Source organism: Stenella coeruleoalba, assembly GCF_951394435.1.
Source record: "Stenella coeruleoalba genome assembly, chromosome: 3".
Taxonomy (NCBI): Eukaryota; Metazoa; Chordata; class Mammalia; order Artiodactyla; family Delphinidae; genus Stenella; species Stenella coeruleoalba.
In genome coordinates, this window is record NC_137148.1 from 77,815,135 (window position 1) to 77,828,494 (window position 13,360).

At 41.9% G+C, this 13,360-nt stretch overlaps 1 protein-coding gene across 5 annotated transcripts in view; it reads left to right on the forward strand.

Moving 5' to 3' along the window:
* CAST (calpastatin) overlaps positions 1–13,360 on the forward strand; it is a 129,437-nt gene that overhangs the window by 93,159 nt on the left and 22,918 nt on the right. For all 5 annotated transcript variants that reach the window (XM_079917665.1, XM_079917667.1, XM_079917663.1 and 2 more), the window contains 7 exons: positions 107–208; positions 3,514–3,597; positions 4,918–4,965; positions 6,130–6,225; positions 7,899–7,994; positions 11,563–11,664; positions 12,138–12,221. In XM_079917665.1, the coding sequence (XP_079773791.1) occupies positions 107–208; positions 3,514–3,597; positions 4,918–4,965; positions 6,130–6,225; positions 7,899–7,994; positions 11,563–11,664; positions 12,138–12,221 (612 nt within the window). The remainder of the gene's footprint in view (positions 1–106; positions 209–3,513; positions 3,598–4,917; positions 4,966–6,129; positions 6,226–7,898; positions 7,995–11,562; positions 11,665–12,137; positions 12,222–13,360) is intronic.

Below are 13,360 nucleotides of genomic sequence, written 5' to 3' on the forward strand. Positions count from 1 at the left end.
TATTCTTAGAGATTTAAAATTTTGAATTTCACAAAGAAATGGGTGGATTGTTCAGGTTGAGGGGATGTTTTCTTTTTAATGTACAGAATTTTTTTTTCCCTCACAGGACACAATGAGTGATCAGGCACTCGAGGCTCTGTCAGCTTCGCTGGGCAGCCGGAAGCCAGAACCTGAGCTCGACCTCAGCTCCATTAAGGAAGTCAATGAGGTACTGACCTTGGAGTTCACATACAAAACCTGTTAGTCTTCAGGTTACAAGGTTACAAAGCTAATGCATTACACATGTTTAGAATTCTTGTACCATTTTTATCTTCTTAGAGATTTTAAATGAACTGTTCTTTGTCCTGCCTTACTTTCAGGGTCTGGCTAATTTAGATATTTATTGCTGGGGAGTTAGCAACCAGAAAGGATATTTCAGTGTTTGTCTTGTTAACCATCTAGAATTTTAATACTTAAAATGAACACTAATCTTCTTTGCCAATTCTCAAACGACACCTGACTAAACAAGATAACAACGAAGGCAGTGGCCTGGTGACAAATAGTTTTGTCCGCTCTCATGGAAATTGGACATCTGTATTTTCAAAACGTTCCAGGTGCTTCTCTTTATAAGGAGAGAAGGATGGTTGCAGATGGGGTGGGAGATCCTTTTTATAACTATGGGGGAAAATGTTGAAAACTTGTCCCAAATTAGAATAAAATCAAGCAACAATTACTTTATAACTGGATTTGCCGCGTGTTTAGAGTGTGATGCTGGGGAGAGTTTACCCCACCACACGCCAAGACCTTAACAAGCCTTACGAGCCCAGGCAAGCTTGTATTTGGCGGAAGAGAGTGTTCATATTAAATTTCAATTTTTAAAGAATTGTTGAACTGAGTCCTCTGGGGGAAAAGAGGAGGGAAGGCATAGAGCCGCCCTGCGGGCATCCTTGGCCAGGCAGTGTGGTGGTGGGGACCCTCAGGGGCACCAGCCTGTCAGCTCAGGGTGGGAGCTGGCACTTGTCGCTGTCACAATGCTGCTGCCTCCGCTGTCACTTCCTGTTCTGAGTCACCGGGGAAGGTGAGTCTCGCTGACTCCCAGCAACGCCCCCTGAGTCTGGGACTGCCCTGGTCTGAAATGGGCCAGTTTCTATCTTCGACTTTCTCTGAGGTCTTGCCGGGCGCAGTGTGGTACGACAGGCTTTGCGAAGGCGAACACAAGGGAGCAGGGGAAGCAGTCCTTGTCCTCCAGGAGCAAGTAATGTATTGGGAGAAAGGGAAACTTTGATGACAACATAGTGCGAGGTGCACAATGTCTCAAGGAAAGGTTGGTCCTGGCAGGACCCTGGCGGTCCACCACCGAGGGCTGCATGGCAGCCGGCCAATGGCACATCTGCCTCAGGCTGTTTACAGATGGTTAAGGTGATTTAAGAAGATGATAATTTGGGGGCAGAAAGTATAAACATATCCCAGGATGAAAAGACTCTTAGAGTGACTAAAATCAGATAGGTAGGTGTGAAAAAGTTATGTGAAAATAACTTTTAAACAGTTTGGGTTTAGGGATGCATACAAATGTATTAAATTTCCTCTGGAAAGTTAGCAAACTCCTAAAATTTGAACAAAAAGGACTATTCTACTCTTAACACTAGTTTTCCTTTTTAATTGTATACAAAGTATAAAGATTCTCCAATCCCCTGGATTCTTAAGTTGAATTTTTAGTACCTGATGGTGAATTCACTACTTCCTGGGTAGTCTGCTGTGATAAGGCTCATAAAGGTCGATACGCTATAGGAGTCCACGGCCACTCCAGCACATTCCGCACCAGATGATGCTTCAGAGAAGAGGTCCATGCCTACTTGTCATTCTCATAATGTATCGTAATGCATTGATTCTGTAGTGATACCTCATTATTCATCTCCCCTATTTCTAGTGTAGTTACCTAGTCTGGAACTATTTCAATTCAGGGGATGTTTGTTTTCACCTCCTACTGGATACAAACCACAATGCAGTCATTTAAAGAATATAAAGATCAAAGAATAGAAAGGATCTAGCTGTGCAAGTGACTCACTGTTCACAAGCCTAAGTGGAGAGGACAGTCCTATACAGGTGACTCTTTCATGAGGACTGTTTTATAGCCAATGACCTCACAAATCCCTGAACTGGGGAGTACCACTATATAACAGGACTTACTTCATATCCTGCAGTAGAATGTAACGGGAAATATTTTTTTAAAAATCCTTTCATCCCAGTTATAATTCTATAGAACAATACAACTATAATTCCAAAGCCTAGAAAAGTACCTGCCTTATTAAAAGTGCTCATCAAATATTTTAAAATTAATCAACTAACTAAGCATTCAATGGAGAACCACAATCTTAGGCTGAGATGTAGATGGGAGCAATAGGCTGAGCTAGAATCAGCTAAATACCCATGCCACCCGCCCCCCCAGCACACACACTTTTGTGCCCAGGAGCTCCTTGATTTGTGATTTAAATCCATACCTTGATACAGGTACAAATTATTACATATCATGGAACTTCGTATTACCCACCAGGAGTTTAAAATCAAATGTTACATCCTAGAAGCCACTGATCTGCCATGGAACTGCACTTTTATTTGTAATGCATTTGGTTGTGCATGGTTCAGTAATCCAGTGACGTCTTGGTGTTACTGAAGGGAGTTCTTTTAAAAGCAGTAAAACCAGGGCCTCCCTGGTGGCGCAGTGGTTAAGAATCCTCCTGCCAATGCAGGGGACACGGGTTCGAGCCCTGGTCCGGGAAGATCCCACATGCCGTGGAGCAACTAAGCCCATGTGCCGCAACTACTGAGTGTGTACTCTAGAGCCCGTGCTCCGCAGCAAGAGAAGCCACTGCAATGAGAAGCCCATGCACCACAAAGAAGAGTAGCCCCCGCTACTAGAGAAAGAGTAGCCCCCGCTACTAGAGAAAGCCCGCACGCAGCAATGAAGACCCAATGCAGCCAAAAATAAATAAATTAAATAAGTTTTTTTTTTAAAAAAAAGGGAAAACTAATTATCCTTGGATCAGCCAAGATTTGTGATGGGATGCCTCTCCCCTTTCTGAACCGTGTTTAACATTCATGAGAACTCGTTGTTTTCTCCCCCTTAGATAACTGCCTCTTTCAGTACGACAGGTGGAGGCTGTAAAATGATTGCAGCCAGCTTGTGCACTGTGCTTACCTTCTTCAAAGGATATCTTATTTAATTTTCTCTGCTGATCCTTCCTTACAAGTCAGCAAGCTAGGTAAGGATTCTTAGTAGCCCCATTTTACAGCTCAAGAAACTGAGCCGAAGAAAGCCTGGGTGGCTTCCCAAGGTCATAGAGACAGGGCAGGGACACCTCCCCGGGATTCCTGGCTGTGTTGTTTTTTTGTCCATCACCCTACACTGCCTTCCTCCTAACGGCTCACTGGGCACTTTAATCTGATTTGGTCTCCTCCACGACACCCATGGATAAAGTGATGTCTTATTTCACATGTATTATCGAAATGCTTATTTTTTTTCTCCACCTTCCTCAGGCAAAAGCCAAAGAAGAGAAACTAAAGAAGTGTGGTGAAGATGAGAAAACAATCCCACCAGAGTATAGATTAAAACCAGCCACGGTACGTTGTTTGCCACGGTGCGTGACAGCAGCTCACTCCTCCTGCCTTCGCATCGCATTTTGTCCTGTCTGTCCCCATGATGCTTAAGGACGTGTCTGATATTAACTCTGAAGACCCCGAACGCTTTATTCTCTGTCTTCTACAGTTGGACCCTTTAAAAGAGGGTTTCCTAAGTAATGACCGTGTGGTCATTAAAATTCCCTCAAATGCAAGTGTTTCAACTATTAACCATGCTTGACATAGGTCCTTAACCTTAAAGCAGAGGAATAATTTGGGAGTAATATTTTCTCTAACTGCTATATGGATAAAAGCACATAGATCTTCTAAGTGGTAGATAAACATACAATGATTTACCAGTATCCTCAGTGAAGATGGTTTTGTTATTGTTGGTTTCAGTTTGACGTGAGGATGGTGGACTTATTCCTGTACTTACATTTGTAATTTATCTTTGAAATAATACACATAAACATATGGTGGAAAATAGCTACAATGCTTATATATGGAAAGTTTCTCATTTTTTAGAAACATTCTAAATTGTGAATTCTGAAAAACCAGTTTTATAGGAATGATATCTTACCTCTTCACCCTGGGTTAGAGAATTGAAGCTTTTTTCAGTCTTTCATTGATGCAGCTGCATCTTTCTAGCCAAAGAACTTTTTTAAAAATTCTACTTCCTTATCCAAAAGATGGAAATTATTTTTCAGTAATTTTTAAATTTTATTTTATTTATTTATTTATTTATTTTTGGCTGCACTGGGTCTTCGTTGCCACGCGCGGGTTTTCTCTAGGTGTGGCGAGCAGGGGCTACTCTTTGTTGCGGTGCGCGGGCTTCCCGTTGCGGTGGCTTCTCTTGTTGTGGAGCACGGGCTCTAGGCATGCAGGCTTCAGTAGTTGTGGCACGCGGGCTCAGGATTGTGGCTCGTGGGCTCTAGAGCACAAGCTCAGTAGTTGTGGCACACGGGCTTAGTTGCTCTGCGGCATGTGGGATCTTCCCGGACCAGGGCTTGAATTCCCCATGTCCCCTGCATTTTGGCAGGTGGGTTCTTAACCACTGTGCCACCAGGGAAGTCCCTTCGGTAACTTTTAAAGAAAAATAATTGCATTATATTTTATAGCATTTGGTTTCTTGATTTTTGCAGCTCAACTCCTTATTCTGATACTTTATAAATAAATTAATTTGAAACACAAACTCACTCAGATGTATGGCAAAAAAAAAACAATCTCTCCTCTCATATCCTGGAATTTCTAAAACAAACTTAATGGGACAAGAAAGCAAAATTTTCTATTCATTTTAAATGTATTTTTAATTTCATTTTACAGGATAAAGATGGAAAACCACTCTTGCCAGATGTTGAAGAAAAACCCAAGGTTCGGAAATAAGTGTTTTTTGGTACTTAGAAAACAATAGAACTGTAAGGTATAAACAGATAATTTTGACAGACCAGATCTCACTGTAGAGACTTGCATGACAGCCTACTATTAAGGAAAGAGGAACTTTTGACAGCAACACCTGGCTTAGATCTCTGACTCTTTTTCACATATTTTAATGATTATTTATCTCATGAATTATTACTAAAATATTACAAATTTACAGGTGATGTTTGTTGAACATTAGGAGCCGTTATCAAGAGGGCCCTTAAATTAGGTTGTTAGCACTTGGTTTGATCCTAATTACAGCATCAGGTGCTCTAATGATTCTATGCTGCCTTTACTTAATTTGGTGTTAATCAGCATAGTTACCTATCATGATGATATTAAGCAACTACATTTATTAGTCACTTACTATGTGCCTGACACTACACTAAATGGTGTTGTGTGTTATCATTTTGAGTCCTCACTGAATGAGGAAGGCACTATTATTATTCCCATTTTACAGGTGAGGAAATTGAGACACAGAAGGTTTCTGTAAATAGCCCGAAGTCAAACAGCTAGGGAATAGCGAGGCTAGGACTCGAAACTCTGTCTATCCAACCCTGGGGCCCAGCTTCTGAATTACATGCCATTCTGTCATAGATCAGAGCATGTGGAGATTTTGACTAATTACAGTAAACGAATAATACCACTTCACCTGAAGGAACTAGGGATAGCAGAACTTTCCTGCCAAAACCGCATGTAGTCATAGGGAAGGAGTATATGATCTATGTTTCCTCTGACTTATTCATAAGGAAAGTCGCTGGAAGTAGGAAAAACCATCACATAAGGAAAAACGATAAAGATCTTCATTGGAACAAACAGGCAATCTTATTTGAGCAAAATTACTCTGAAATTGAAGTATCAGGAAAACTTTTAACTAAATAAACCATTAACATGTTTGTGGTACTGAGGTGTTTAGTATTCCTTATTTGTTGCATGACACTTACCTTACATTGATAAATGAAACATATACCCTGTATAAATTAACTTTTGGTTTTAGATCCTACAATATGACATAATATGTGTTTACCAGAAAACCTTTTTCTCTATGAAAGCTTTTTTCTTTTCTCAAAGTAAAAATAATTTTCTTCATATTATATAATATTTCTTATGTTACAGCCCCTGAGTGAATCAGAACTCATTGATGAACTTTCAGAAGATCTTGACCAATCTAAGTGTAAAGAAAAACAATCTAAGCCAACTGAAAAAACAGAAGTACGTTTCTAAAAATAAAGATCGCTAGTTTTTGTTGTTTTTTAATGTTTGTCTATAATCTTAAAAATGTGAGACCAAAACTTTTAACAGGAAGTGGCTGATAAAAAGGCCCATTTTGCCATCTTTTTTCATATGCAGTTTTCATCTTGCCTGTTTCTGGATGTGCTTTATTTTCCCAGGCTGACCCTCATATTCTTGCAGTTTAAGTCCTTTAGTTAATTATTCCTTCAGGAAGGCATTCACACCCATGCTTTTCTTTCCATTCCTGCTTCTGTAACTGACCTAGTTAAAGTTGTCATCACTCGTCACCTCAAGATGGCAATGGCCTGTGTCTTTGGTCTCCTTCCAGCCCATCCCATATGTCCACCGGCATTATTCTTTCTCAAGCATGTTTGTAGCCACAACATTCCCCTGCTCCAACCCTCAGGAGTTCCCATTCCCTACAAAAAAGTTCCTGCTCATGTATTTGGGCCCCAGCTTCATGCCAAGATGTGTCCCCCTATCACTAAACTCAGATTGTAAGTACTTGTGTGTCTTCCAAGGCTTTTCTCATATGGTTCCTTCTGCATAGAATAACCTCTCCAAATTCTAGATCAGCTAAAATCGTAGTCATCCCTTTAAGGCTCAGCTAAAATATGGCCTTTGTCTCCTGCATTTCCCTCCCCAAACCTTACCACCCTTCCAACTCTTGTTAAGCAGAATACAACACACCAGGGAGGTCTGTCATGCTTTCTTTATATATCCCTGTTGAGGCATGTTGCAAACAAGATTTTAGCTGCACTGGTCTTTACTTCTAACATTTATACATATTTTTAAATAGTAAATTCCTTGAAAGAAGAGCTCATGCCCTATTAATGATCATCTGCTGAGCACCTTGCATACAGGATAGGCTTCCATAAATGTCTGGATTAAAAGCAATCTGTTTGAAATTTTACTCTTGTAACAAAATAGCACAGTGATTCTCAAACTTCAGTACACATCAGGATGACGTGGAGTGTTTGTTAAGGCACACATTACTGGGTCCCAACCCCAGAATTCCCGATTTAGTATGTTGAGGTGGGGATCAAGAATTTGGATTTCTAACAAGTTCCCTGGTAGTGCTGAGGCTGCTGGTCCAGGGACCTCACTTTTAGAACCCCTGGGATAGTCTTACTACCTTGCATTTGTACGTAGCTATTTACAATTTACAGGGTGCTCTTAGATATATAAAAATGAGGTATTTAAATAAAATATTGTATTGCATTTATAATTGGTATATTATTATTGTTACATATTATATGATGGCAAATAATATAAATAATAATAGTTGATAAAATTCACTGAGCTTACTGTGTTCCCAGGTACTATGCAAAGCACTTAGCCTGTTTTATTTCATTCAAGGCCCCTATCAACCCTTGAGATGTAGGTACTATAATTGTCCTCATTTTGCAGATGTGCAAACTGTGTCTCAGAGAGGTTTAGTAACCTACCTAAGGGAAGAGGTGAAACCAAGGTGAAGTAATGGTAGCTGAAGAGTTTCAGCATGCCTTGACTTATTTACTGCTCAAAATCCTTGGGCATTCAAGAAAGTCATGCTCACAGCATATGGTGTAGCAGACTGTATTGTTGGTCTATCATTGTTCAGTCTTAATAAATTTCTAAAAATTCGTCATTGTACCTGCTTCTTTCTGCAGGAGTCTCAGACTGCTGCCCCTACTCCTGTGGAAGCGGCCGTGCCTCGGACCTCCTTGTGTTGTGTGCAGTCGGCCCCGCCCCCGTCAGCCTCGGCGGTGAGTGGTCCTCTGGGCACTGAGAAATGTCTTGAGAAAGTAATGTTCTTCCTCCTCTGCCCTTTCTGCTGTGTATTACCGTCATATTACTTTATTCTAACAAAATAAAAATAAAATCTTAGATAGCTATATTATCCTCTGTTTAGGCTTCTAGGAGGAGCTAGAAACTCAGGCTAGATTTAAATTTTTAATTCAACTGCTGCAAACTGTTTTGTTTTGTTTTGACCTTCTGAAATTGTTTCTAGCTCCTCGGCTACTGTGGTTAATCATGCTTCTTCACATTCCTGTGTCTTTCAAGCTGATTTGGTGTCCCACAAATAGCCCGATATTACTTTTTATTGACTCTCCTGGTGGAATCATCTGTACCTTTGTCATCATGACTCCTCTCGCAACTGAAGGGAAACGGGTGGACTCACTTCCTTTCCCCTTCCTTCTTTTCTTGCCTCTCTCTCACTTTCTAATTTTTCTATAAAGTATGATATTTAACTAGTTGAATCTGTTTTCTTTGGAATCCAGTGAGTTTTGTTTCCATTAGCAGACAGAATCTGACTCAGAGAATAACAGCTGATGGAACTGTGTTTCGTTAGTACAGACTTAGTGAATCTACACTCTGAGTAACTAAACTTGTTCTAGATGCTTTGCAATATCTTCTCATTAAATTTTCACAAGGACACTGAAGGCTCTTCTGATCATGTCTCTCTTATAAACGAGGGAAATGAACTTCAAGCTGACCTTGAGCAATTCACTTGACCTTTCAGAACCTCAGCTGAGATGTAAGATATGGCCCCTGCTCTCAGCCCCCTTCAGGTCTAGTTTGGATATGGGCCAGGTTCAGGCTTACAGTTTAGTTTGATCATTCTCATATGGGAAAAGGGCAGCAGGAACATGGGTGAAGGAACTGCTTTCCAGGAGGAACTCGAAAAGGTTTGCAGGTGGAGGACAGGATCCTGCCGAGAAGTGGGAACAGCACGGTTCTCCTGGGGAGACCAGCAAACCCAGGACAGCCCAGCACAGAGGTATGGAGCCCTTCAGGTATTGGGGTATGTGCATTTAGTTGTTTGAGAGAAGAGGGCCTTGAAGAAGATGTAGGACAAGAGTCCTGGGTACCCTGAGTGGCTGCTTCCTGCCAGGGAAATCCTGGGTGCCAGCTGCGAGTCCCCTCACAGTCCAGGGTCTCCCTCCTGCCTTAGGACGTGACCTCCTTTTTATTTGGCGGGAGAGTCTCAGGGTACCCTCCAAAAACTTTTACAATGTGGTATTCAGGCACAGGCCACAGTGGTAAAGAACAGGAGAGGAAGAGAGAATCTGGGAAGAGACTGGTGGAGGAAGTAGGCACAGAGGCAGTGATTGGAATCAAAAAGACAGTAGCCAATATTCCAGGGCAGAACTCTTGTGACCTAAACATGTGTCATCTACCTGTTGTGTCAACTGTGACTGCCAGGGCCTTAGAGCCGAGTTAGTTCCTTTCCAGCTTTATCCTGACTGTAGAGAGTTGAGCATTGGATTTTTAATGGAGAGGAAAAAATAAAAATTAAAAAAAAAGAGCTCTTGTTTTTCTGTTCTCTGACTGCCTTTCCTGGGCCTCGACTCCACCAACTCTGGTTACCACAGTTGCCGAGTTTATCATCACTGAGGTCAGTTGGCATTTCTGGGACTGTGACACCCACGGGAGCCAGAAAGAATAGCCGCAGAGTGTGATAAAGGTCAGAGAACTCAAGAGAGGCTGGAGGATCAGTGAGCAAAAGGAAACAGAAAGCCCAGGGGAAGGAGATGAATGTCTGCCCTCTGCAGTTCTTGTTGTAGAAAAAGAAAGATTATTGAGCAAATCCAAAGACCTGAGTTCTAGTTCTGAACCTGACAACAAAAATAGAAGCTTTGGGGCTTCCCTGGTGGCGCAGTGGTTGAGAGTCCGCCTGCCGATGCAGGGGACACGGGTTTGTGCCCCGGTCCGGGAAGATCCCACATGCCGCGGAGCGGCTGGGCCTGTGAGCCATGGCCGCTGAGCCTGTGTGTCCGGAGCCTGTGCTCCGCAACGGGAGAGGCCACAACAGTGAGAGGCCCGCGTACCGCAAAAAAAAATAGAAGCTTTTGTCATTGGTCCTGTTTCCAAATTCTTTAGCTCTTAAGACTGCTGCTTCTCCTAGCTTTTCTAACTCGGTTTCACTTATTTCTTGAGCCAAAGGGCACAGGCTTGGGAAGCAGTCGTTTCCAAAGATTCTGCAGCAGAGAGTAGAAAACAGAAGTGTGAGCAGGTGACTTGGATCAGGTAGCAATCAGATTGCTTGGCTAAGACTTGGGGACTGCTGCAGCTCTTAGTTACAATCCCAAGCAGGTTGGAAACATCAGGGATGTTTGTTGCCCCCCAGAATAAAATCTATGCAGTGTCCAGCCACTAGATGGTGATAAATCACTTTCCACTTGACGGCCCTTTTTTCACTGGTGATCTTTACTTTTGTGGTGCAGCTTAGCAACACTTTTCTTACTTAGGACGATGGCTAATCTATATAAAACAGAAAGACGCTTTTCCTCTAAAAGTCCAATATGTACTCCATGTGAAGTCATATTCTTTTACAATAAGAATAATCTTTGAGACTGTTTAATTCAGGAGCTTTCATACTTTTGACCAAGACCAGAGTTGGAAATTCATGGATTCTGCAACCCAGGACCCACACAGTAGAACAATAGTTTAGTAAATGATACTTATCCTTGGTACGCATGATGCATTCTATTTTATATTCTTCATTTAAAAAAAGTCCTGACCATGAACTACTAAATTGATTTTAAGAGCTCATCATGTATGGATCATGACCTGTGGTTTGGAAAAAGCTGGATCTAGTCCTCTCTTTAGCCCACACATAATTTATCCTTTATTTTCCCTTTATGCCGTTTATGTTCTGTGTTCATCCAGTTTCATTTTAAATACCACTGTGGTCAGAGCTCACTATATCACAGGGAGCACATTTCATTTTCAACAACTGGACCCCAGGTAGACTGTTCTCATTGGGCCACTCGGGTTAATAAGTCACAGGCCGTCACCTGAACTGGCGTGAATCCACTCTGACCAGTAGAAGCCACGTAGAGGACGCAAGCTTCTGTGCCTCAGTAGAGGCTCAGCCGAAGCCGTTGCCTCCGGGGCCCAGCTGTTTCACTGGGAAGAGTGTCCTCTCGAGGGCTTTTCTGAAAGCTTTCCTGTGCCATCTCTAAAACAGTCACATAAAGATCACTTCTTTCTTCTTTTCTGGCTTTCAGCTTCTGTGTGGTGTTACCCATTCTCTTAACTTCCTAATTTCTGAACCAAAACGTGGGTTAGATCTTAAAAGTTTCTCACTGTCAGTACATAAATTGCACACACTTGATGTTTAACCTAAGAAACTTGCTCTAACTTTTAATACTTCAGGATTTTTAAACATAGATTCTAATTCAGTTGATTTTTTAGATGATTAAAAGATGACATGTGCTTCTTATCTAGGCCTGAAATAAGGCTATGCCCATCTGAATTGTTTGTTGTAGTCTCTTTTAAAAGGAATGCTTAACCACCTACTTAGTATACCCCCTGGTGTGCTTTTAGAAGGCCATGGGGCCACGCGATGCTGTAGAAGCCTTGGCTGGAAGCCTGGGGATAAAGGAAGCTGGTCCAGAAGTTGGAAAGCCTATGGAGGATAAAGTCAAGGTAACGGCAGCTCAGATACTTCTAGGAAGGAGCTATCGTTGATCGCCCTGACTCCCCAGATAACTCAGTCATTTTTTAAAATTTCCTACAACACATGGCCAGCTGTCTTTCTCTGTTATTGTGCATGTCCTGTTTAATAAGCAAACCCTGAGTAAGCATCAGTGTTTAGGTGCAGCAGTGGATGGCTGGCGTGCACATATCAGAGTTCTTAGTCTCACCTTGTCCACCTGCAATTCCATTGCTGAGGAGTCAGGAGAGAAGTGGCACTGCCTCTACCGCTCCTCACGACTGCCTCTTAGCCCAGCAGGCTAAAAGTGGTGCTGTCTGAGCCTGCTAAACCAGGATACAGTGTCAAAGATGGAGTTGCTGTAGGAACCTAACAATGGATTTGTTGACCTCAAATTTAGTCACTCAGGCCTCCACTTATGAGAAAAAGATGTATTAACAATGAAAATGGTTTCATTTTTATTCAGGAGAAAGCCAAAGAAGAAGATCGTGAAAAACTTGGTGAAAAAGAAGAAACAATTCCTCCTGATTATAGATTAGAAGAGGTCAAGGTAAACAGGCTGGGATCTTTTTCTAATTTATTTTAATTTATATTGAATTTCATGTACATGAAAAAGGGACATGCGAACAGACCTGGGATATAAAGATCACGTTTCTTAGTATTTCTACACCAAATAGTATCAGTTCACTAATATCCTGTTTGCACACCAGCTAGGAAACTAAAATATTCCTAAGTGGCCTTTTACTCCTCCCTTAGGTGAAAGAAATATAATGTCTTAACTACCTAATTTTTGCCTGTCTAATAGGTGGCCTGTTAGAATACCAGAAGCAGAGAAAACTTAGGAAACCTTCATACAGATAGGAAAACCAAAATGAGCAACAATCACTTCCTGAGGAAAGATTTACAAACCTTAAATATAAGTTGACAGATAAGAGAGCCTACTTGACACTGAATATAGGGAGTGATAAGTTGACCCATTTCTTTTCTTTTGAACGTAGCTTGTACAGACCAAGTGTCAAGGGGGAGGCCACTACTTAAGAGATATGCCACTTCATGGATAATGCAGGAAAATCAGATTGATGCTCCTCGTATGCAGCAGGTGTACTAGCCCATTTATCTGGCAAAGGCAGGAAATATACTGAGCTTTCCCTGATTGAAAGTTTATTATTCTGGATACCTTTAGTCTGCTTCCTTTCTGCATTTCACAATTCAGTTGAAACCACGGACTTCCTATTCATTTCGGCCTGTTTGTTTGCAAGGTTCTTAGACTATGTGGCCCTTAAGCAGCTGTCACATTTGAAAAAAGGCTGGTCAGGTGCCCGTAACTCTCTTCAGAGTAGGAGGCTGGTTACTTTCTCTCTCCTTCTGCTGAATTTTAGTAGCAGTTTTTAAGAATGCAGCTGATTACCTTTCCTGACCGCTCTATTCTGCGGTAGTTTCATCCTTCTCTGAACTTGTTGATCCCACCCATTACTACTTACCTGTAGCTTTATAGCATTTCCAGGTGCTGGCTTGATCTCTTGTTTAAATCCTGTTGTTCTTCTTCAGCTCTGCTCCCATCAGGCCTCTTCAATAGATTCAGCTCCCTGAGGGTAGACCACAGGTTCCCCCTTCCAGACACGGGATGATCTCAGTTTGAGTGTGGAGCAGACGTGCCCTCGCCCCTGCTCCTGTGTGTCACTTGGGAGA